This window comes from Hemiscyllium ocellatum, chromosome 12 (assembly GCF_020745735.1).
Source record: "Hemiscyllium ocellatum isolate sHemOce1 chromosome 12, sHemOce1.pat.X.cur, whole genome shotgun sequence".
Taxonomy (NCBI): domain Eukaryota; kingdom Metazoa; phylum Chordata; class Chondrichthyes; order Orectolobiformes; family Hemiscylliidae; genus Hemiscyllium; species Hemiscyllium ocellatum.
The window spans coordinates 65758798-65785023 of record NC_083412.1 but is presented as its reverse complement, the minus strand read 5'-3'; the positions used below and the strand labels follow the sequence as shown (position 1 = coordinate 65785023).

General features: G+C 38.0%; 1 protein-coding gene across 1 annotated transcript in view; it reads right to left on the bottom strand.

Annotated features, from left to right (window-relative positions):
• Positions 1–879: 879 nt before the first annotated feature.
• The window catches only part of LOC132820597 (suppressor of tumorigenicity 14 protein-like), a 55165-nt gene continuing 29818 nt past the window's right edge, over positions 880–26226 (bottom strand). The window contains exons 10-12 of the mRNA XM_060832802.1: positions 8846–9117; positions 3155–3291; positions 880–1050 (exon numbers count right to left, since the gene is read on the bottom strand). Coding sequence (XP_060688785.1) covers positions 880–1050; positions 3155–3291; positions 8846–9117 — 580 coding nt within the window. The remainder of the gene's footprint in view (positions 1051–3154; positions 3292–8845; positions 9118–26226) is intronic.

The window sequence follows — 26226 nt, the reverse complement described above, 5'->3', positions numbered from 1 at the left end:
TTGATAACACTGAACTTGGAGCAAGCAGTGAGGCCGAGACCACTGACTGCAAAAGGATATACAGAACAGAAGTGACAACTAGCAGATAGAATTTAATATAGAATGAAATAAGATGGTGCCTTTTGGAAGAAATGTTTTCTCCACACTTTAAGAAGGATATGAAGGTCCTCAAGGGGATGCACAGAAGATTTTCCAGAAGGTTGCTAGGGATGAGGGAATTGTCAACACAAAGTTAAGTTTGAAAAACTGGGAATGTTTTCTTGGTAGAAAGAAGATTGAGGGGTGATTTGATGGGGATTATGGCAGGTTTAGGTAAGGTAGACAATTCATATTAACTGATTGTTCTAAGTTTAGGGAACACAGATTGAAGGCTTTGACAAAAGATGTAGAACGATGTAGCGAGGAAGATTGTTTTGTTTTACACAGCAAATGATAATGACCAGGAACTGACAGCTATGGGTGGGGGGTAAACAAAGATATAAAATAAATGATTTCAAAAGGAAACTGGATAATCACATGACTGATGTTAAGTTATAAGGACTACAGAGATAAAGCAAAAGAGTAAGAATTAGTCAGTTGTTCTAAAAAGAACAACCAATAGACTCAGTACACTAAATGTGCTCATTCTGTATCACAATGTCTCTATGACATTTGGTGGAGTTATACTAGAGCAATAAAAAGATGGAATAACGTTCATGTTTAACTTGATTTCATCCAATCATGATATCTGCAAACTCTTTCGAGCCAGATAACTAATGCAGAAGATAGAATTATAATTAAACATTTGGGTACTTCACTGGTGTAGCAACATGAGCATTACAGCAGGAACCACCACTTGGATTAAATTTAAATCTTGTTTTCAGCATGTAGTAATTTTGCTCAATTGCTGCTGATTCCCATGTTTCTCTGAATCCAGTCTTGAAACTTTGTGATTCGCGTGTAAACTCCAGGGTGCCCATATCGACCACATCCTTGTCCCCAGCTCACAATTCCTGCTAGAAACCACTTTCCTGATGGTTCCTCACAAGCCAGTGGTCCTCCAGAATCACCCTGGAGAAAATATGAACAGTAGCATGAATATATTCATCAAACCAAAGTTTAGCATTTTTTTGTCTTAATTATTCAAGAATGCTTTCTAAAACATAGATCGTCTTCATTATATTGTTTCTCGACTGTTTAAAAATTAAATTTAATCAGTAAAAGAATTACAATAAAAATGATTTTAAAATTTACTTAATAGTTTTTTAAATTCAATATTCTAAGCAATCAGGAAGGATCAGGTCACACTAAAATGTTAATGAGTCTTTCTTGACTGATTTGTGTTTATCAGCATTCAGAAAAAAATTGTGTTTGTTTTTTAATTGTCACTTCAGTCTTATTTTCATACATCAGCCATGCTAACATGTGGTACGTTCTAATTATCAACCAATGTTGGCTTATGGTTGGGGTAGTTTGTAGCCAACAATTCTCCATTGTATGTGGAGTCTAAGGGCTCAACTAACTATCAGTGGTAAAATATAGGCCACTGTAGAGTCTTAACAAAAGAGGAATGTGCATACCATTACAAGATATAGTTTACTGTATGAAAGCAATATGTATAATTAACATTAACTAGCTGGACATAATTACAACTGTCAGGAGTCAGGTACGTCATGGCTGCCACCATTGGGAACTCATGCAAGATTGACTGTTTCTCGATTCAAAGACTATAGGCTATCATCAGGTTGGGTGGAGATAGTACAACTTTAATATTAATTCTCTCAGAATCTTTTATTTTAGACAATAGATTTTTGTAGAAATAAATATATAAGTAGTGTGCAATGTAGCTGATATAGATAAAGTTGACTCTCTTTTCATGAGCAACAGTATAACAGTGTCCCTTCCAATGAACTATTCTTTGTGTATGAGCAGATACTGTGTCCTTTGCAGCAGGAACCCCCAGAACATAATCAGGAGGAGGGTTAACTAGCTGACATTTGAATTGCTAAAATAAGTCATATTTTATTAAAGTTTTTGGACTCATATTTTTGTCTCATATATTCACCAGAATGCCAATACAAAGGGAATACAACTTTTGTATAGTTTAAGACGAGAGTGCTGATTGGTTGGCAAGTCGAGTCTGATTGGTAGAGGCATTGCCATGGGAAATACACCAGCTAATGATGAACTAAAATTAACTTTGTTTAAATTTTAAACTAAGCCATTGTCTTGAGAAAGTAAATAGAGAATAGTTATCACCTGTTCTGTTGAGTTAAAATAGGTCTCAACCAATTAGAGTCTATTTAATAACTAATCAGCACTCTCATACAACATAAATGTTGTTTTTTTTGGATGTAGGTTTTCTTGCTGAGATGGGAGGTTTATTTCCAGACGTTTCGTCACCCTACTAGGCAACATCTTCAGTGGGCCTCAGGTGAAGCAGTGTACATGATTCCTACTTTCTATTTATATGTTTGAATTTCTTTGAGTTGGTGATGCTATTTCCCATGGTGATGCCATTTCCTGTTCTTTTTCTCAGGGGTGGTAGATGGGGTCTAACTCGATGTATTTGTTGATAGAGTTCTGGAACTCACAGGAAATGACATCACCACAGGGAATAACATCACCAACCGAAAGAAACCCAAACAGTAGGGTGACGAAACATCTGGAAATGAATTTCCCAGCTCAGCGAGCAAACCTACATCTAAAACCTCAACCTGAGCTACAAATCTTCTCAAAACCCGTTGGTTTTTTTCCTTGACGTTGGTATTTTGGAAATTGTCCTGATGAGTGCAAGATGAAAAGTGTTGATGAAGTGACTTCCTTCAGTAATATTTAAGTTAATACCAGTACATGACTATTTGACCCCCATCTTTCCTCAGCTTTGGGCAACAGAAGCACATTGCAGATCCCCAACAATACCTGAGTTAGTTATTCACAGTTGACAAAGCAGGGGGTTTCTATACAAACCACATATCACATAGCTGTTCCAAATTTACATTAATATCCAAGTTTCTAGAATAATGATTTTAAGGCACTACTACTGGTATAATATTGACTATTTTCTGAGAATCAAAAAACTTTGACGATCAATGTCACTGCATCACAAATCTATGGAAATTACCGTTGTTGACTGTACTAACATCAAATTCAATATAATTATAAATTTTCATACTTCACAAGCGTCTACTTGTCCAGTAAGATATCCTGCACAAAGCATTCGTGATGACACAATGTTTCCTACAAAGTTATTGCATGTTGTTTGATTAATAATTCTTACTTCACCCTTTTGAAGAACCAAAGGAAGACGACCTGCGAAACAAAAAGCATTTCCTGTTTAGTTGAGAAACCGTTAAAAATGTAGCAATATTGTAAAAAAAATGCATTGTTTATTCCGAGCAGAATTCTGCTCATTGTCTTTGCATTGTCCGTTGATAAACAGATGCTTATAATATTAACAAATAATATTCATATCAATCTCGTTCCTCAGTACCAGATTGTGACAAAAACTTGATTGGGCAGTTTATTTTTCAATAAAATATAAAACCATGATTGTCCTCATGAATATATACTGTAATATAAAATATTGATCTGTGCTACATTTAGATACATGACAAATTTAATCATAAGCATTTTGTTCTCAAAACATGGTTGCAAATGATTTGTAGTCACTATTTTTTGGTTTTAGGATTAGAAGACTTCATTTAAAAAGCTTCTGCCACGTCCAATAAATTTATAATTTTCATTAAAACATTGCATATGCAGTGCAAATTTGCTTCTCAATTATATTAATTTTTCTGTCTTGCTTTACTGTGAAAATGAACAATCTAAATATCAGTCAACTGTAATGATGGAGAGTGGTCACTAGATTTTTTTTCACAGTGATATGAAATCTTTTTCTTCCCAAACAAAAAGTGATAGCTTATATTTACTTAGCATATTTTATTCAAGAAAATATCTAAAGGCTTTTCACATGAGGGTTACAAGCGAAATTTGATATCCAGCTGAATAGGGTCATTTAAGGTAAATAAATAAATACGTGGTAAATGAGACAGGGTTTCAGAGACAGATGATAGCTATTGACATATGGATAATGATAGCACTCTTGCCTCTGAATCACAAGGATCTGGACTAAAGTGCCACTATAAGTTTTAAGTACAAACATCAGTACTGCAATCACTCTGGTGCAGTACTGAGGTAGAACTGCATTGTCGGAAATGCTATCTTTCCAATGAAATGTTAATCCTAAGTCCCATGCGCCTACACATGTGAATGTTAAAGCTCCCATGACTATTTTACAAAAGAATTATTCCAAGAGTCCTGGTCAATATTGAAATCCTGCAAAATTACACTTTCAACATCTTTGTGGCCTGGTATAATGGCACACTTAAAATGAAATATTTATTAAATTCTGAATATATAAGTGTCTTGAACTTTCCTGCCAAATCTTCCATTTCCCTTCCTTTACTCTCATACATTATGAACCTCAGCAACATTAACACATTTGTCAAAGAATTAAAGGTATACTGGTATGTAGCTAATATATCTCACATTTATTCAAGTATAATGGCACAATCATTTTAGATTAACCTTTTAACAATATTATCTTTTGGATGTATAATGAATGAATGCAATAAGTACTGATAGACTTAGTACTGGTCTGAATGAGTGAATGAATCAAAACGTGCTGTAGCAAACCAAGTGCAGTCAGTAGAGTTATGAATGAATGAATAGAGATGCAACATAGTTAACAAAGAGCAATGAATAGAGTTACTGGTATGAATGAATTAATGTGATTTAATGTGATATGGTAGGGTCAATTTATGGATGAGATATATGGAAAATACAAGATTTTTTGGCCAAAAATAAGGCATTTACTTATACATGAGATTGACCTATACATGAGTATATAAGGTAAATGAACATCTTTTTAAGGAATTACTTGAAGGAACAATGGTAGAATGGGTGAAAAGGTACACTGAGTGGGATTCCAGGATTTAAGCAGCTGAATATGTATTTATTAACCCAAAGAGTCAGGTAATATTCTGGGGACCCAGGTTCAAATCTCACCATGGCAGATGGTGGAATTTTGATTCAATAAAACATTTGGATTTAAGAGTCTAATGACCATGAAGCCATTGTTGATGTTCAGGAAAAACCCATCTGGTTCACTAATATCCCTTAGTGAAGGAAATTGTCATTCTTACCTGATTTGGTCTGCATTTGGCTCCAGACCCACAGAAATGTCGCTGACTGTCAACCGTCCTCTTGGTAATTAGGGATGGGTAATAAAAACTGACCCAGCTGGTGATACCCTCATCCCATGAATGAATAAAAAAAACTGAAAAACTTAGCATTCATGATGAACCAGGCAATATCGCAGGCAATCCTGAAATACCAGTTTTAATTAAAAAATATATATTGAGTTTTGTTTCTTGATCATATACTTATGCAATGTCTGAAAAATTCCAAATATTAGGTATACAAGAGAAATTGGCCCCAATATCCAGATACACTTTTGGAGTACCTTTGGGAAGTACCTAGAGGCAGTCACTCGAAGATAATGCTTGGCAAAATGGGAAAATGTTGGAAGCTGGGAACCGTTCCCAGCTTAGTTTGCTACAAAGGCTGTAATTCCATTGGAATTGCAATGTCTGATAAGAACATAAGAGCTAGGAGCAGGAGTACGCCATCTGGTCCTTCAAGTCTGCTCCACTATTCAATATAAATGCCGGAAGAAACATCAAAGAAGCGCTTCACAGGAGGCTCCAGAGCACTGATGATGTCTCCTAGCCAGGGGACGAAACGTTTGCAACAAAAACTTCCAGCTCGGCGAACAGAACCACTACAACAAGCACCCGAGCTACAAATCTTCGCACAAACTTTGAACTATTCAATAAAATCATGGGTGATCTTTTTGTGGACTCAGGTCCACTTGTCCTCTCACGATATCCCTCAATTGCTTTATTGTTAAAGAAAATCTGTTTTAGCTTTAAAAACGTTTACTGAAGTAGCGCGAACTACTTCATTAGGCAAGGAAATCCATAGGTTTTCAACCCATTGGGTGAAGAAGTTCCTTCTTAATTCAGTCCTAAATCTGCTCCCCATAATTTTAAGGCCATGCCCTCTTGTCCTAGCTTCACCTGCCAGTGGAAACATCCTTTCTATTTATATCTTAGCTATTCTCTATTTCTACATGTTTCTAAAGATCCACCCTCATTCTTCTGAATTCCAATGAATATAATCCCTGTCTACTCAGTATCTCCTCATAAGCCAACTTCCTAAATTCCGGAATCACCCTCCTCTGCACCCTCTCTAGTGCCAGTACATCCTTTCTCAAGTAAGGAGACCAAAACTGCATGCAGTACTCCAGGTGTGGTCTCACCAGCACCCTATACAGCTGCAACATAAACTCCCTGCTTTTAAACACAAGCCCTTTAGCACTGAATGACAAAATTCCATTTGCCTTCCTAATTACCTGTTGTACCTGCAGATCAACCTTCTGGGATTCATGCACAAGGACATGCAGGTCCCTCTGCATAGCAGCTTGCTGCAACCTTTTACCAATTAAAGTAATAATCCTTTTTACTGTTACTCTTACCAAAATGGATTACTTCACATTTATTATCATTGTATTCCATCTGTCAGACCTTTGCCCACTCACATAAAGTATCTACATTCCTCTGCAAAGTTTCACATCCTCTGCACACTTTGCTCTGTAACCCATCTTAGTGTCATCTGCAAACTTTGACGCATCTCCAACTCTAACTTTGTCACCAACTCCAAATCATCCATATAAGTTGTGAATAATTGCAGTCCCAACACTGATCCCTGAGGCACAGCACCAGTCACTGATTGCCAACCAGAATAGCACTCATTTACCGCATTCTTTGCTTCCTGTTAGTCAACCAATCCCCTATCCATGCTAATACTTTACCTGTAATGCCATGCATCTTTATGTTACGCAGCACTTTCTTGTGCAGCAGTTTGCCAAAGGTCTTTTGGAAATCTAGGTACACAATATCTACTGGGTCCCCATTGTTCACCATGCTTGTAATGTTTTCATAGAATTCCAAAAGACTAGTTATGCATGTTCTGCCCTTCATGAATCCACGTTGCATCTGCCAACGGGACAATTTCTATCTAAATGCCTTGTTATTTCTTCCTTGATAATTGATTCAACCAACTTCCCCACTCGGAGGTTAAGCTAACCGATCTATAATTCCCCATCTTTTGTCTACCTTCCTTTTTAAACAGTGATGTCACATCTGCTGGTTTCCAATCTGCTGGAACTGCCCCAGAGTCCAGCAAATTTTGGAAATTTACCACAAGTGCACTTACTATTTCTCTCACCATCTCTTTGAGCACCCTGGGATGCATTTCATCAGGGCCAGGAGACTTGTCTATCCATAGCTCCATTAGCTTGCCCAACACTACCTCTTCTGTAATAAAGATTGTTTCCAGGTCCTCACCTACTTTCACCTCTTTGTCACTTAACTGGCATGTTATTAGTGTCCTCCACTGTGAAAACCAATCCAAAATGCCTGTTCAATGCCTTGGCCATTTCACCATATGCTAAAACTAAATACCTCTTCTCATCCTCTAAAGGACCAATATCTACTTTAGTCACTCTTTTTTGTTTTATATATTTATAGAAACAAAGAAACAGTCCTTTTTGCTGTTTAAAGTATAAGTTGATCACAGAAATTAAATGCAGATGTCAATGAACTGAAGCTGGCTTTCTGATATCCTCTCATTTTTGCCAGTTCAAACTATTGTCCACACCCAAGCCCACATACTTCTCCAAATTAGAGCTACTCCTCCATTGTGCTGCAATATGACAATAATTCGTCTGAGAACAAAATACATAATATGGGAAATCCAAAGGCTGGGCAAACACAGAATGATTAAAGAACACTTGGAGACATGCCCCATCATTTATAAATTCTCTGTGAGAGTAATTTTGATAAACTGATTGCATTACCTTTCTAAATTCTATTTTGAAAACTACAACTTAATCTGTCTACACCAGTCTCAGGTAATGGATTCCAAATTCTAATAACTTGCTCCATTAATCATTTTTTCTCATGCTTCCTCTGGTTGTTTCACTTTATACCTTCTGGCTCTTGACCTTTCCACCTTTCCTATCTATCTGCCCACATCCATCATGATTTTAAACACCTCGATCAAACTTCTTCTCAATCTTCTATTGCCTAAAAGCACAACCCCAATTTCTTCATTCTATCCAAAGTCAAAAATCATGCAACACTAGGTTATTCTGGTAACTGGTATCCTCATCCCGAGAACTACTCTCATAAACCTTTTCTACATCCTCTCCAATCACATTTTTTTTCAAAATCTTTCTACAGAACAGGAATGGCATTACCCACATCAATGCTCTCAATTTTCCCATTGACTTATATCTCAATCAAATTAGTCAAGTACAATTTGGCCTGAAAAAAATCCATGCTGGCTCTTCTTAATTGATCCACATTTGTCTGAATGACTTGATTTAGTCCTGAATGGTGATTCCTAAAAGCTTTTCCACCACTGAGGATAAACTGTTTGGCTTCTAGCTATCAATCTATTACCTAATATTGCAGGATTTAATTCTCTAAAGTGTAGCTTTTATTCTAATTATCAGGACTATTACTGTAAATATTTGTGCATGTCCATGCGTGGCATTTAAATATGCTTGCAATTAATGACTGTGTTCTTTGTGTGATTCTTTAAATTATACTGGATGATTAACTAAACCAATCGATTTTTTAAATTCATTTCAGCTCTTAACATAATTGTGAACAGAAAAGTATTATAATCCAATGAAAATAAAGTTAGAAATAGCTTTATGTATAACTAAACTTACCTTCCTCTTGCAGTAAGCCCCAACCGGTAATATAACATTTCCGATTTGCAGGAAACACATGTAATGCTGACGGAAGACACACTGGTTGAATGTAATTATTGTACACTACAGGTTCCGAAAGTTCAAGCAAGGCGATATCATAATCCATTGTGAAATTATTGAATTGTTCATGAATAATCATCCGTTTAATCAGTCGTGTTTCTACAAAGCTTTCCGAAAAACTTTGGGAATGAAGTCCAATGAATGCTTTCCATAATGATCGATCAGAGTACCTAGCATTAAAAAAAATTTCTAATTTTAACCACTAAAATAAATTTGTGGGTTAGTACTGAAAAACAAGAATAGATGTTTTGTATTTTTATAGACAAATATTGACTTTGTTAGATAACAGTATGATGATTATATAAAAATAATTCTGAATATAGTTAAAAGAAACATTCCTACTGACACATTGAAATGATCATAATCTAAACTTTCAAAAAATATGTTATTGAAAATGGTATTTATAGGAGATTGAAAATGGAATTATTGAAAGTTTATTTTTAATTGAAAGATATTGACTTGCTGCTGATCCATTCTGAATATGAAACTCTAGATTTACATTGACCTTTCAATGTACAAAAGCAGACTAAGCAGTTTGACAGGGGTAAATTATTGACTAAGTCAAAGGAGGAGAAATTAAAAGGGTATTTAAGTATCTTAAGAAAAGCAGGTTTTGAGTGGTGTTTAATAGGAAGGGAATTGCAGAGACAATAAAGTTTTGAGAGGGATTTCTACAATGTGTGACTCAGAAGACTGGAGCCAAGACTGTAGGTCTCAAGTGAGAGAAGAAGTTGATCCTACGTCTATAGATGATATTTTTAAGAAACATCATGCACATGAAGAAGAGGATGCAGCCAAAGGTGAATCAATTTGAGAAGCTTCTGAGGTAATATTTTGGCAGTAAAGACTTTAGAGGAGACACTTAGTTAAGAATGGAACTAAGATGGACAATCTGGCTGAAATAAAAACAAAGTGCTGGAAATACTCAAGTGGATCAAAAGAAACAATGTTTTGAGTGGAATATGATTTTTCTTTCAAACTGCAGGAGGGTGAGTGATATGCTAATAAAACAAGCAGCAGAAGGGAAGATCTGGGATAGTGTGGTGGGTGGGAAAGATTAAATGATAAAATTGTCATGAACTAAAGACAAATGGTTATATAAAAGAGCACAACATTTGTTCAGAGAGATTATAAACACCAGAATAGTATTCAGGCCAATTATCCTTTACCAGAACCAGAAAATAAGGTGTAACAAACTTTAATCAATGTAATGGGGCACAAACCAATGGAATTAAAAGCAAAAGGGAGGATCTGTGATAAGATGGAAAGTCATAGATTTCTCTCAAAAGGTAGCGAATCTGTGGAATTATTTACCATAGATGGCACAGAGACTGCATCATTTAGTATACTAAACATTCAGGTAGACAGATTTTTCATCAGGTTAGAAAGGATCATGGAAAAGAAAAAGGAAAGTGAAGTTGAGGATGATCAAATCAGCCATGGTCTCATTGAATGGCAAAGCAGATTCAATGAACTGAATGGCCTATTTCTTTAAGGATGTATATCTTATGAAAGAAGATAAAAATGGGATAAATAAAGAAACAAAAAGATAGATCTAGAGGAGTTTTAAACAAAAAAAAGTAAATCAATAGCTGCTGTTTTTAAAAGAGGTTATGATCCGAAATTATTGGACATAGTGTTAAGTTTGGAAGACATTGAAGAGCCATCACATAGTAACAATACCCTATGTATTTGTGTGGACTTATGGGGTAATTTGAATCTGAAACAAAATTAGAAGAATTCTTTAATGTCCTTAATAGTGACCAATTCTCAAACAAATTTAAAGCCCCAATCCACAAGGAAGTATGAATTTCCTTGACACCACAGATCCTGAAATGCTGGCATTGTGGTGATTTCTATGAACAAGCAATAAATAGAAACATAGAACTATCAAATACAGAACCAGGAATAAACCATACAGCGCTTTGAAACTGCTCCATCATTCAATGTGATCGTGGTTCATCATCCAACTCAATATCCTGTTTCCACTTTCAACCCATACCCTTTGATTCCTTTACCCAATTTCAACTTGTAAGGAATCTTCATGCATGGTATTTAGAATATGTGTGAGTGATCCAGTTATAAGCATTGTATTTGGAGCCACAACGATGATTCTCATCTGAATCTGTGAGAACGTTATGAGAGATCAGACTGCAACTAATTGGTTTGGGGTTCAAGAACATCCTCAAAGCATGAAGGCATTAATAGGAACTTTGAATGTAATAATTATTCCTATTACTTTATTCTCAGAAAGAGCAGCCTAGATACACAGGTCCTTAAAGTGGCACTGATCCCAAGTGTAACACAGATGCTGTCAGAGGACTGCATAACTGCTCCTCCCCAGACATGCATTGAGTACCTTTGTTGGTGCCAAGCAGTCAGTCAGGCCTGACTTCCCCTTCAGCTGTTCAGATTCTGCTGTTTATGGTTGGACCTTAGAACAAGAGCTATTCAAGGTTATCTACTAAAGCCAACTTAGGAATCTTCAATGGAAGTTCAATGGCTTTCCACATCCCTTGCTATAGTCGAAAGCAAGGCATCACGTCAGTGCACTAAGAACAGGCATGTAAACACTTAAAATAGATACAATTGCTTTCCTAGTGGTGAATTTTAGTTCTTCATTTCCAGCATTAATAATTGTGAAGTGAAGAATGACACATTAACTTGATTTAACAAACATATTTTCTTCAAGTTGATTTTGGTCTCTTTGTGTAGCCACATAAAAGCAACACTTATGAAGTTAGATTACTTACAGTGTGGAAACAGGCCCTTCGACCCAACAAGTCTACACCGACCTGCCACCCACTCCCCTACATTTACCCCTTCACCTAATACTACAGACAATTTAGCATGGCCAATTCACCTAACCTGCACATTTTTGGATTGTGGGAGGAAACCGGAACACACCCACGCAGAGAATGTGCAAACTCCACACAGAGAGTCACCTGAGGCAGGAATTGAACTCAGGTCTCTGGCGCTGTGAGGCAGCAGTCTAACCACTGTGCCACCCACGATGTTAGTTGTTAAATGATTGGAGGGACAGTACTCTATAAGAAGGGGAACAGAGGTCTAGCAGCAGGCAGTACTGCTGCTCCTTAATCTTTACGTCTGTACTCTCAACTTTCTAATCTCCTCATATGATTGACCCCAAATTTTACTCCTGGTTGTGCAATTCACAATGATAAATCTTGACACTTACTCTAAGCTATTTATGAGAAATCTTGCTTGAAATGTTTAATAGCTACTTCCATTAGAACTCCAGTTTGATATGATTTTCATTGGTCATGCATCAATTTACATGCTCCTGACAGGAGTCATCAACCAGCTATTCAGGGACTGGTCCATCTCTTCAAACCTTCAGGCGCTAGCCCAATGGTCTTGGTGGAAGAGACCAGTTACTAAGGGCTGACATCCAATTAAGTTATCATGACAATGCTGCCAGAATTCCATGCACGCACCTACAGAACTCATAACAATGGCTGCAACTGACCTGAATATTTAAGAAATAAAATAAAAGGATTTGTACAGGATCACACGGGACCATATTGCTTAGTCATCTCCAGTGGGAACATGATAAATTCCGAGTGACTGCTTTCATTTTATTGTACACCGCAAACGGAGATAATATTGTATTTCGAGTTTGAAGCCTGGCACATTGCAGTAGTGTGGATACACAAATGCTGATCTCCAATTGTTGGTTGGCCATTCTGGAGAATTGCAGCTGCCTGATGCACTGTGCCTTAGAAAGTTAATATCTGTCTAGGACACCCAGTTACTGTACACTGTATGGTGTAAGGATTGCTTTCTCCAGACTCTTCTTCATCCTTGTCAAGCAGCTTAAGCAGCCCTCTACTGCTTTCCATGCTTTTCCTCTTCAAGTTACAGCTCTTAAGGCAGATCAAATTGAATACCCATATTGAAACCATATTGACAAGGCAATGCTTTGACACTTTGCAGGACCTCCTAGAAATTATTTGTTGTAATATGGGAATGTTCACTCACTTTACTGTATGAGCTTGTGCTCATAATAAAGAGAACAGTGGCAACAACATTCAAATGTAAGATAATAGAGGGTTTGCTTTGTCTGGTGTGGCAGGGGAAAACCACATTGCGGTGTAACTAAAAGAATCTTGTATCTAAGAAGTTTTAGTTTATTACTTGTTAACAACTCATTATAGGTTACATTAATATGATAGATATTATAACAGAGACTTTGAGGAACAGGAGGTTTAGGTCTCTCTCCTTCGGGTTCCCAATCTGTTCATATGACATCAATATAATAGGTGACTTAGGGCATCGCTTTAAACTCTTACACAAAATCTAGCCACAAGTTTCTTTTTGCTCATTAATATTATTACATTTACCACTACTCCATCTCCCTCCAAGTCTCTGATCAGGTGATCCAGGTATCTGGAACTTTCATTATTCTCCTTCAATGGATTATCTTTGGACTTAGAAGACTGGCGGTTTGTTCAGTTGAAGATCATTGAATTTAATTGTCTTTCCAACAATTTGAGGTCTTCAATTCCCTTGTGTTATAGCATTATAGAGATGTACAGTACAGAAACAGACCCTTCAGTCCAACTCATCCATGCCTACCAGCTATTCTAAGTTAATCTAGTCCCATTTGCCAGAATTTAGCCTATATCCCTCTAAATCCTTCATTTTCATGTACTCATCCAAATACATTTTAGATGTTGTAATTGTACTTCCACTTCCACCACTACCTCTGTCAGCTCATTCCATACATGCACCATCCTTTGTGAGAAAACGTTGCCCCTTAGGTCCCTTTTAAATCTTTCCCCTCTCACTTTAAACCTAAACTCTCCAGTTTTGGATTCCCCCACCCCAGGAAAAAGACCTTGTCTATTTACCCTATCCATGCCCCTCATGATTTTTCGCAATGGATTCATCCCAGTCAATCAGTATTATGAGCAATATAAGATCTCTGGTGGTCTGCTGTTTCTTGGATGACTACCTTTTCTATTCAGGTCCTTTATTCATGCTGTTTCCTCTGCTCCAAATTTCACAATTGTCTTGTACAGTAATGCCTATAGTAGTGTGTGAGTTGTTGCCTATGACAGAGCTGTTACTTTTTGTATATGTCTTGACAGACTTGTAAGTATAATTGTGCAGCCAACTTTTATATATTCAAATCCAAAACTGGCTGTAAATTGTCTAACACAGTTGTTAGAGATTTGCGGTTTACTGACCAAAAGGACGACATCAGGAATGCTAAGTGTTGCAAAAATCTCATGCAAGACTCAGCTAACCATACCCACACTACAAGCATGGAGTTTCTTAAAAGGAGAAAGTGAGGTCAGCAGATGCTGGAGATCAGAGTCAAGAGTGTGTTGCTGGAAAAGCACAGCAGGTCAGACAGCATCCGAGGAGCAGGAGAATCAATGTTTCAGACCAGAGCCCTTCATCAGGGGCCTTTTTGTGATGGAGTTTCATAATCTCTATTCATCGATAGAAAAAAAATGATGATGATGAGGTAAGACCTTCCACTAAAAACAAATAGATCTGTCTGCATACATTTCCAGTTCTATGTAAAATATGGTGGGTATCAACAGATTTTATTACTTTGTTCTGTAGATGGCACAGGTCTTGCTATTGGCAATGAGTTCTTTAATGTCCTTGATGACCCTAGACCATGACAGCACTGAACGGGTTCTGGCTCTGTACTTGGTGATCTCTAAATGTTCCTGGTACAGCATCTCTAGGACAGCATCTGAACTGAAGCTGGAACAATCAGTCATTTTCCATAAACCACTATTTCATTCTCAATTGTAAAATGCTGTCAGTGCTCAAAATATATTTTCATGACCAATCCATGAAGCCTTAATACTGACAATGTGGAGACATCTCTGGTTCCTTACTGCTCCTGTTGGTCCTGGCTAAGCACATTGTGGTTTACTGGCTATTATGCCATAGTATACCAAGTGTATGACTCAATTTTATGAATGAATGAACTCAGCATCATGCCTATTAATGTTGTTGATCGTCATTTGAAAAACGTATCTGCTCTTTATCTGCAGTTTTCCCTACACATCTGTTGTTTTGTAGGTAAAGCTTCAAGAATTAGAAAAGCACATAAGAATTGCAGTATAGTAGGTGGCCATTCAACCCATTACGTCTGCACTGGCTCTTCAAATGAGCAATGTTACCTATTGCTAATCACATTATTTGTATAGAAATAATCATTCAATTCCCTTTTCAATGCCTCAATTGAATAAGGTGAAATTTCAAATCTTTACATTCTTGAAAGCATCCTTGCCAGTTCCTACTCATCCAACTGTAACTCTAAGTAGTATCTTACAAAATGTAAGGTTTGATATTTGCCCTAGGAATTCTTTGAGTCATCTTTCTGTAGTAGGCTGTTTTATTTCGTTAACCTCTTTATGTGTGTAGGTATTCAAATTTTTGCTTTTCTGAAACTATGACCAACTTCTGCACATCTTCTGAAATTGGCCTATTATCCAATAGATAAAGCATTCATTTTAAATTGCTAGGCACTGTCTGTGCATGTGAGATTTATTTGCACCACAATGCTAACATTGTGTTGGTCCCTGTCCTGCTCACTGTATTGGTTTTTCCATTTGCATCAAGTGCTTTTTTAAAAATATTCATTCAAGGGAAATGGGATTTCCTGCCTGACCTAGCTTTTATTTCCATCCTTAGTAGCTCTTGTGAAGGTGGTGAAAAACTTTCTTGAAGTCCATTTTCTACCTGTGGTCCATTTACTCCAGATAAATTCAATATGCTTTAGCGGAAGGAGTTCCAGGATTTTGACCCAGTGACAGTAAAGGAACAGTGACATATTTCCAAGTTAGGAAAACGAGTGGCATTTGTAGGTCCTTTCAAGTGATGGTGTTCCTATGAAGCTGACCTGTTTTGAGAAAGGTTCACTGAACCCAAACAATAACTCTTACTTCTCTCCCTCGAGACTGATTACTAAACTTAGTGATCTCGGACTAAGCCCCACTCTCTGCAACTAGATCCTCAGTTTCCTGACCCACAGGCCACAATCAGTGAAGATTGGGGACAATATTTCATCCTCACTAACACTCAACACTGGAGCCCCCCAGGGGTGCATACTCAGCTCCATACTGTACTCATTGTATACCCATGACTATGTCGCCAAATATCAGACAAATGCCATTTTCAAGTTCACTGATGACACCACCATAGTCGGTCAATTCTCAGATGGCGATGAAACGAAATACAGACGGGAGGTGGAAGACCTGGAAAAATGGTGCACTGAGAACAACCTAGCTCTCAATGCCAGCAAAACCAAGGAACTCATTATTGACTTTTAGCAGGATGTTACTCATGCCCCTCTACACATTAACAGCACAGAGGTGGAACGAGTGGAGAGTGTCAAGCTCCTGGGAGTAGTCATTCCCAACAAGCTTTCCTGGACTGTTCATGTGGATGCACTGTTTACAAAGGCCCAACAATGTCTCTTCTTCCTCAGGCACCTGAGGAAGTTTGGCATGATGGCAAATACCTTTGCCAACTCTTATAGGTGTGCCATCAAGAGCATTCTGCCTGGATGTATCACTACCTGGTATGGCAACTGTACCATTCAATATTGGAGATGTTACAGAGAGTGGTGAACTCAGCTCGGACAATAGCAAAGGCCAATCTCCCATCTATAGAATCCATCTACCAGGCCCACTGTCAAGGAAAGGCCGCCAGCACTCTTAAAGATCCATCCCACTCTGGCAATGTTTTTCTACAACTTCTACCATCAGGGAGAAGGTACAGAAGCCTGAACACACGCGCAAGCCAGTTTCAAAACAGTTTCTACCCAACTATTGTTACAATACTGAATGGACTCACAAACCCTTAACATTCGCCTGTACCTGTGTCTTTGTTTTAGCCACTGTTTACCTATTATTTACCATCTATGCTACTTAAATATGTGATCTGCCTGTATTGCTCGCAAGACAAAGCTTTTCACTGTGCCTCGGTACATGTGCAAATAAATTCAGTTCAATTCAATTCAATTCAATGCTGTAAGACCTTCTGAACTTTTCCAGCAATTTCTGTTTTTATTCATATGCATCTGTTGCCTTTGACTTTTTTGATGACAATGGCCATTGGTTTGGATGTCGCTGTCAAAGGAGACTAGGCGAATTTCAACAGTGCACCATGTAGATGGTGTACACTGCTGCTACTGAGCATCAGAGATGATGAGAGTAAATGTTTATGGATGTAGTGCCAATCAAATGGGATGCTTTGTCCTGGATAGGGTCAGTTTTCTTGAGAATTGAATGGAATCCATATATCTCCTATGCAAAGGTGATCATCCCTTAGAATTGATTTGAGCTACTTCTGGAATTCTGCATTAATCACTATTTGAATGGCTTTCTTTAGAGCCTGGGCTTCTTCAAGCAGTAATAAGTCTAACAAAGCCTCAACTATTACAACAGTAGTAATAGTGTCATAGAGTCATAGAAATGTACAGCATTTGGTCTTTGGTCCAACCCGTCCATGCCGACCATATATCCCAACCCAATCTAGTCCCACCTGCCAGCACCCGGCCCATATCCCTCCAAACCCTTCCTATTCAAATACCCATTCAAATGCCTTTAAATGTTGCAATTGTACCAGCCTCCACCACTTCCTCTGGCAGCTCATTCCATACACGAAACACCCTCTGTGTGAAAAAGTTGCTCCTTAGGTCTCTTTTATATCTTTCCCCTCTCGCCCTAAACCTATGCCCTCTAGTTCTGGACTCCCCCACCCCAGGGAAAAGAATTTGTCTATTTATCCTGTCCATGCCCCTCATAATTTTGTAAACCTCTATAAGGTCTCCCCTCAGCCTCCAATGTTCCAGGGAAAACAGCCCCAGCCTGTTCAGCCTCTCCCTATAGTTCAGATCTTCCAAATCTGGCAACATACTTGGAAAGCTTTTCTGAATCCTTTCAAGTTTCACAACATCTTTTCGATAGGAAGGAGACCAGAACGCATGCAATATTCCAACAGTGGCCTAACCAATGTCCTGTACAGTTACAACATGACCTCTCAACTCCTGTACTCAATACTCTAATCAATAAAGGAAAACAAACCAAATGCCTTCTTCACTATTCTGCCTACCTGTAGCTCCACTTTCAAGGAAATATGAACCTGCACTCCAAGGTCTCTTTGTTCAACAACACTCCCTAGGACTTTACCATTAAGTGTATAAGTCCTGCTAAGATTTGCTTTCCCAAAATGCAGCACTTTGCATTTATCTGAATTAAATTCCATCTGCCACTTCTTAGCCCATTGGCCCATCTGATCAAGATCCTGTTGTAATCAGAGGTAAACTTCGCTGTCCACTCCACCTCCAATTTTAGTGCCATCTGCAAACTTACTAACTATACCTCGTATGTTTCCCAGGAACATGCTCGCATCCAAATCATTTATATAAATGACAAAAAGTACAGGACCTAGCACCAATCCTTGTGGCATTCCACTGGTCACAGGCCTCCAATCTGAAAAACAACCCTTCACCACCACCCTCTACCTTTCAGCCAGTTCTGTATCCAAATGGCTAGTTCTCCCTGTATTTCGTGAGATTTAATCTTGTTAACCAGTCTCCCATGGGAAGTCACCCTAATCATATTTCTCCACTAATTGGTATGGATCACTAATGAAATACTTTATGGATTCCCATTAATGCTGAACTCTCCTATTGGATCGTGCCCTAACAAGAATTTAATTAATTCTGCAGTTAAAGCAACTGTCAACATTTCAGTGCCTCTTCCAAAGTATCTGTTGCTTATTCTACCCCTTGGAAAGCGATATCCCATCAACTTCAGATTTAGTCTCCAATTTTGGAAGCTAGTTTGTATTTCAGAAATTGTTTCCACCAAAATATCCAATGCTGTATTCCAATTAGCTCATCATTGAAGCCCACGATTATGCCATGTCTTCCTAATGTAATTATATACTTTGCTTACTTAAAAGACATCTCATTAACAGCAGTCTTTCTGCTGAGCTTGAGCATTTACCAATGTTTTGGAGCTAGAATGAAGGATTCCCACTATCTTGCGGCTATAATAGAGGATTGTTACCTATTGTAGCTAACATGGAAGATAGGCACCATCTTCTAATGCACCATTTCCTGAAGAAGGGCTTATGCCCGAAATGTCGATTCTCCTGTTCCTTGGATGCTGCCTGACCTGCTGCGCTTTTCCAGCAACACATTTTTCAGCATCATCTTCTAATTCCAACGCATAAATCCCACTGTTCATGATTTCACTAAATGATTCCCAATTTTAATCATTGGTTTGATTAATAATTTCCACTCTTTGTGGTTTAAATAAATTGTCCCGCCATTATTGTGAAGTGCCACAGGCCTTTTTGTGAACTGAGTAAAGTCTCCCAAATATCTGTCTCTATTACATCCACTCTGTTTATGTTTTTCATTTGCCCAATGTCATCACTTAATTATTGGCTTTGCCATGTTCCCAGATCTGCAATCTTAGATCAGTATTTCATTCATTTCTCTTTATTCTCTTTCTGTAATTGTGACCTTTGGGTCTCAACACTCAATCTGCGCTGTAAGTAAATTAATTTTCCAGCCGGGAATATTTCATTGTTTCTAAGTTTCCTCTGACTCACCAAGGATTTTAATCTTTACTCCCAGGGCGTCTGATGTCGGTTTGTTCACCACTAAATTTGAAGTTACGAATTCTCCTACAGGGTGTGGCCAATCTTCCTGTTCATTTATGAGTCTCACAAGATCTGGAAAGCTTTTGCCCTGATTCATTGGAGGGGCAGGTAGTACTGAGGATGCAGGGAGGCTGCAGGAGGATTTAGACAGGTTAGGAGAGAGGGCAAAGAAGTGGCAGATGAAATACAATGTGGGAAAGTGTGAAGTCATGCACTTTGGTAGGAAGAATAGAGGCTTGAACTATTTTCTAAATGGGGAGAAAATTCAGAAATCTGAAGTGCAGAGAGTCCTGGGAGTCCTAGTCCAGGCTTCTCTTAGGGTAAACTTGCAAGTTGAATCGGTAGTTAGGAATCCATTCATTTCAACATGACTAGAATATAAAAACAGGGTTGTACTTCTAAGGCTTTAAAAGGCTCTGGTTAGATGACATTTAGAGTATTGTGGGTAATTTTCTCTCCATACCTCAGGAAAGATGTTTCGCCCCTGGAGCAGGTCCAGAGGAGGTTCACAAGAATGAAAGGCTTAACATATGAGGAACGTTTGAGGGCTCTGGGACTATACTCAATGGAGTTTAGAAGGCTGAGGGGGCATCTGATTGAAATTTACAGAATACCGAATGGCCCGGACAGAGTGGATGTTGGGAAGATGTTTCCACTGGCAGGAAAGACGAGGACCCGAGGGCACAACCTTAGAGTCAAGGTAAGATTTTTTTTGAAACAGAAATAAGGAGAAACTTCTTGAATCAGAGAGTGGTAAATCTGTGGAATTCATTGCCACAGAAGGCTGGGAGGCCAGGTCATTGAGTATATTTAAAACAGGGATAAGTAAGTTCTTGATTTCCAAGTAGATCAAAAGTTACGGGTAGAAAGCGGGAAAATGGGGTTGAAAAATCTATCAGCCATGCTTGAATTGCGGAACAGACCCAATGGTCTGAATGGCTTAATTTCTGATCCTAGGTCTTCTGGTCTTTTCTTCCTTGTTAACCTCAACATTGTTGAGGATTGCCAATGAGGCTTTCTTCTGTAGTGTTTCTTAAGTATTTCGACTTTCCATTATGCTGACTGTGTTGTATGAACAGGCAATTCCAAGCTAAGTGTAAAGTTCTCATGCCACCACTAACTATGCGACAGAATGTCAGATTTGTGCAGAAAGAGACCATTTAGCCCATCATATCAGTACTGGTTCTATGAATGATTACCATGGCTTTGTGTAATTCTCCTATTTTTCCCTATAATCCTGAATATTGTTTATATTTTAAATAATTATTTAATGCCTTCTTGAATCTCTCAGTTGAAAATGCCTCCATCATATTTTCAGGCATTAGATTCCACACGTTAATTCTCATTGGGTGAAAAAAAGTTTGTCTACATCATATTTGCACCTTTTGCAACTTACTTTAGTATTTCTGTCTTCCTTTATGAGAGGGAAAGTTATATGAGCAGTCAAATTAAATTTGCATTGTACCAAAATGTTGTAGGACATACCAGCTCACTACATTGTATGAGCTGCAGATCATACTGAATGTTTCTGCTGTCTTTAACCGTCGGAAACTACAGGGTCTGGTTTAATAGAGGAAAAGCATTTCCTCGTGTCAGTAGAAGAGTCTCTAGTTATTAACAAGATGCAGTTTTTTTTTACATGTTAGCAACTAGTTAGAGGTTACATTGATATGATAGACACTGTTACAGAGACTTTAGGGAGAATCAAATGTTAGGTCTCACTGTCTATGACATTATCACAGTGGGTGGCGCTGAGTGAACTCCTCAGTATGAGCCCTCACATGTTCATTTGAGTGAAATAGTAACCAAAAAGAAGGTTAAAATCAGCAAAACATTTACTGATAGCCTTGAAAGTGCAAACAGATTACTTATCCTAATGGATTATCCTAATTGAATCCTCTAAATAGCCCTTCTGCAGCATACTTTTACTGACTGTTAAGAAATTACTTCCTGTTGTGGTCAAGTGGATTGTGGATTAGATGCTTCTAACTTAGCAAACAGGTCTTTATTCTAGTTAATATAAAATGAAACTTACTTTAATATTTAAATCAATGTTGTGTTTCATAAGATTTGAAATCAATTTCTGGATGATTTAACAGTAGGCTGTTACATTTCTAATTTTTGTGCCTTATTTGCATGGAAAACATTTGGAATTTAAACTTAGGGTCTTCCAAAATGAATGTTCAATGGCTACTCCAAGGAGAAAATACCCCAAAGTAAAAATTTTCAGTGTGTTTCAATAATGTGAACGAAACAAGGAAATAGCAGTGCTTTCCTTTGTATGGTTTTCCAGTGCAATGAAGCCAAGTAAATTAACAGCAACTGAAATTTTAAAACGAATGTAAAAATTAAGTTTTTACAAAGGATCTCCCCAACACATAACAACATTATTATGCCATCATCTGTCTGTGTATATGTAAAACAAGAAGAATATACATTTTTATTTGATAATAGTAACTCCACAATGACTATAACTTAGCTTTGCAGCTGCTATTATGAAGGTGATCTGGATTTTGATTATTCATTCACGGGATTTCAGAAGTGCTGTTGAAGGAACCTTGGTGAGTTTCTGCAATGCATTTTGTAAATGGTATACACTGTGAGCTACTTAAATTCCTATGTTAACAGTGGATTCTTTTGTTCCATTTTATGTGCTTGAATTTATAGTGTCCAGTAAAGACATCTGATTGAAACACATTATTTTTCTTTATCTAGTGTTTTTAACAGAGAAAGATATCCAAAGAGCTCTTCACAGAGATCCAAGGAAACGTGAATGCTGAACTATGAAGGATTGATCAGTGTAGAGGGAATCAGGTCTAATGTAAATCAGGAAAATTACATGGTATTCAAACGAATGCCAGTAGTTAGTCAAGATATTATTGTTAAAAAAAAGTGCTGGAGATACTCAACACATTTGGCAGCTTTTGTGAAGTGGGAAGCAAAATTTTTGATTTGAATCTGATATGACTCTTCTGAAAAGTTAAAAGTGAGTTGATCAGGAGGGGTGGCATTGACATGAAAAAAAGAGTGAGGAATGGAAGGTGGGTGTTCAGAGTTTAATTAGTAATGGGCAGAGGAAATAGGAGGTGAGTCCATGGAGAAGAGGAATTTTTAAAGAGCAGAGAGGAAGAAACTTAAACTAGTGGGCCTTCACAGTAAAGGGAAGCAGCAAATTGGGGAAAACTAAACTTGATACAAAATGAATTTTATCTTAATGATGAAGAAATCAATGAGCCTTTTGCCCTTGTTAGAGATAAAGATGGTGAGGGAGGGGACAGGGTTTAAGAAAGCAGTTATATAAAAAGCAAAAAGACCCTGCAGTGCTCAAACATACAGGAAAAGTGGACAAGTACACTGGTGGAAGCACCCAAAACAGCTTGGAAAATTCAATCATTGCGGCAGTCAGAGAAGGATTGCACTCATTGGTCAAAATGTCACTATCTATGTTGCTCCTCCAATCACTAGTGAGTCTATAGCATCAAATGTAAGAGAGAAACAGCCTGTGATCAGAGAAGTGAACAGTTAGAAATTGCACCAATGCTTATTTGCCATGTGATCTTTTAACTGAGGCTGAGTAGGTACCTTGAGGTTGAGGATGACATTTAGCTGGAGACAGACAGGAGTCACCTTCCAGAAAAGGAGATGTCTGACAGTAACTTCATTCATCTGCTGCAATAGCAGGGGAGGGGCTGAGCATGAAAGTAAAGGAGGGTCTATTGAAGGTTGACAGTAGAGGAGGCTGTGTGAGGGCTGGAGAGCAGACTGAAAAAGAAATCTTTAGGGGTGGCTGAGAAAGGGCACTGGTGGGATCATGCAGATATCTTTGGATCAGTAATCCTGAGGCCCAAAGCTAATAGGTTTGAAGCCCACTATTGTCGCTGGTGCAATTTAAATTCAATTCGTAAATCTGGAACATAAAGCCATTCTCAATAATGGTGACCATGAAACCTTTTAAACCATCTGGTTCATTAGTACCCTTGGGAGAAGTAAATTTGCCATCCTCATTTGGTCTGGCTAGATGGAACTCCAAAGTAGTTGACTCTTGATTGTCCTCTGAAATGACAAGCTATCCATGTTAAGGCAATTCAGAATAGACAAGAAATAAGGACAACGAACCTCGTCAGTGGTGTCCATATCCCATGCAAGAATAAAGAGAAAAAAAGAGCATGCTTGAACAGTAGGATGGGAAGAGGAGCAAATAGCAAGATGATGTTCAGGAAGGGTGGAAGACTCCAAGGAGGCTGCAAAGAAATTGGTGATTGAAGCTGCAAAAAGGAAGGGGGAGAGATGGAAGTGCTAAGCGGGGGGATAAGAGAGAAGGAGGCTGATGGTAGGGTGGGGAATGCAGGGGTAAGGTAGCTGAGAGGCAGTGTGGCTGAAGGAGAGGCAAAGAAAACTGAGCAGCTTTAAACCAAATCAGCAAAGGAATACTCAGCTAACTGGAACCAGAAGAATTTGAAAATCACCGTGTTGATGAAATCTTTAAAAATGAATACAGAGGTAAAGTTACCACAGTCCTCCTCTCTCATTACAGAGAAACACCTCATGGGTGTTTAACCTAAGGGTTACCATGCCTCAGGCAAGGGGAAAGGTTGAGAAGTAGAGTCCTCATGGTAATTTCAGCCAGTGTGGGAATTGAATCCATGTCTTTGGCTTTACTTTGCACTGTCCACAAACCAACTGTCCAGCCAACTAAGCTAACTGACCCATTGAAAATAAATGTTGGTTTTCTAGTTTAAGGTTATGTAAGTTCAAGAGCCAGTTTTTTGGGGAAAATGTAGTGGATACTATTATGTTGATCGAAATACCAATTGTAAAATTTAAATCTGAGATTGTTTTCCAGGATTTAGTGAAAAGAAACAAGGTTAAAATCTTCCATTTTTGTACATGTGATGGAAATGCCTTAACTGTGACATTTCCTGTATGTGGAAGATGCATTTGAGGTAATGTCTGTGCGTACAGATGCATTGTTATAATAAGTGTGATAATAAGTGTAGAGTAAATTGATGTACAAGTAATTAAGACTGTATCAATATGTTTAAAGTTATTTTTAGAAGAGATTGTTGCATTAGTGGGATTGTATTGCAAATGGAAAAGTAAATCTGATAATGCTGGAATTGGCAAAAAAGATTATTAGATCTGTGTTATATCTTGACTTCAAATAAGTAACTAAGATTTGAATCAAGAAAGACTGGTTGATATGCAATAAAAGCATGAATTTCAGGTTCAATGTCAATGTATTAGAATTAACTCATCAAGGATGTTGCCACGGTTGGCGGGTTTGTGCTATAGGGAGAGGCTGAATAGGTTGGGGTTGTTTTCCCTGGAGTGTCAGAGATTGAGGGGGTGATTTTATAGAGATTTATAAAATCATGAGGGGCATGGATAGAGTAAATCAACAATACCTTTTACCAGAGGTGAGGGAGTCCAGAACTAGAGGGCATAGATTTAGGGTGAGAGGGGAAAACTTTAAATGGGACCTAAGGAACAACTTTTTAAATGGAGGGTGGTACGTGTATGGAATGAGCTGCCAGAGGAAGTGGTGTAAGCTGGTACAATTACAACATTTAAAAGGCATCTGGATGGGTATATGAATAGGAAGGGTTTAGAGGAATTGAGGAGTTGGAACGAAGGGTCTGTTTCCGTGCTGTACGTCTCGATGACTCTAAGTGAATAAAAACATTGAAAGAAAAATTTACTGAGAAGAGAGACACAGAATGTGGAAGTTCAGGTATATGGTGAAACATCATGAAACCAGTTAGATATAGTTCCAATAAGGGCTCCACATGACAGGAAAAATGTAAGGCAGCAGAGAGGGCACTGCTCAAATTCACTAAAATACTGACTGGTATGAGCAAATACAAATATAGAGGAATACTTGAGAAACTGGGAATATTTATTTTCAATTGGATCTTATGGGTTGAATTAATAGAGGCATTTAAATTAATGAACTGGAACAGAATCACATTAAAGCATTATTTATCCTATGCTTACTTGGATTCCACAAACATTATCTCATCCAATAGGTCATACATAGTTCACATCCTTATTCACAATAAACATAACTCTCTTATTATTTCCAAGTTTCAAAGATCTGACATGCACCAGAGAGATTTTAAAATATTCTACTTCCTAAATGAGTATATGGCCTTCACTGTAGCTTATTACATGATGCTTTCTGAATTTAGATCACTCCAACAACACATAATTCCCCAGGCCTTTCCTCTTGATTCCTTTGCTCCACCAATCACTAGACCAATACAATCTAATGACTTGAATTTTCTATTCATTCCTCTCCATAATTGTTGAAATGGTCATTCCATAACTTAGTAGTAGGATGACTGCTTTGCAGAACACCTATGTTCTGTCTGCAAAAAAGACCCCAAGCTTCCAATTGCCTGTCACTTCAACACATCACCATGTTTCCACATCAACATCGATTTTGGGTCTGCTGCAGTACTCCAGTGAGACTCAGGGCAAGGTGGAACACCAGCATCTCATTTTTCACTTGCGAACTCTGCAGCCTTCAGGACTCAATTTTAGAGCTGGAACACCTTCCTCTGTGTCCTTTACTGACCCCCATACATCTGGCCTTCTCATGATGTGGG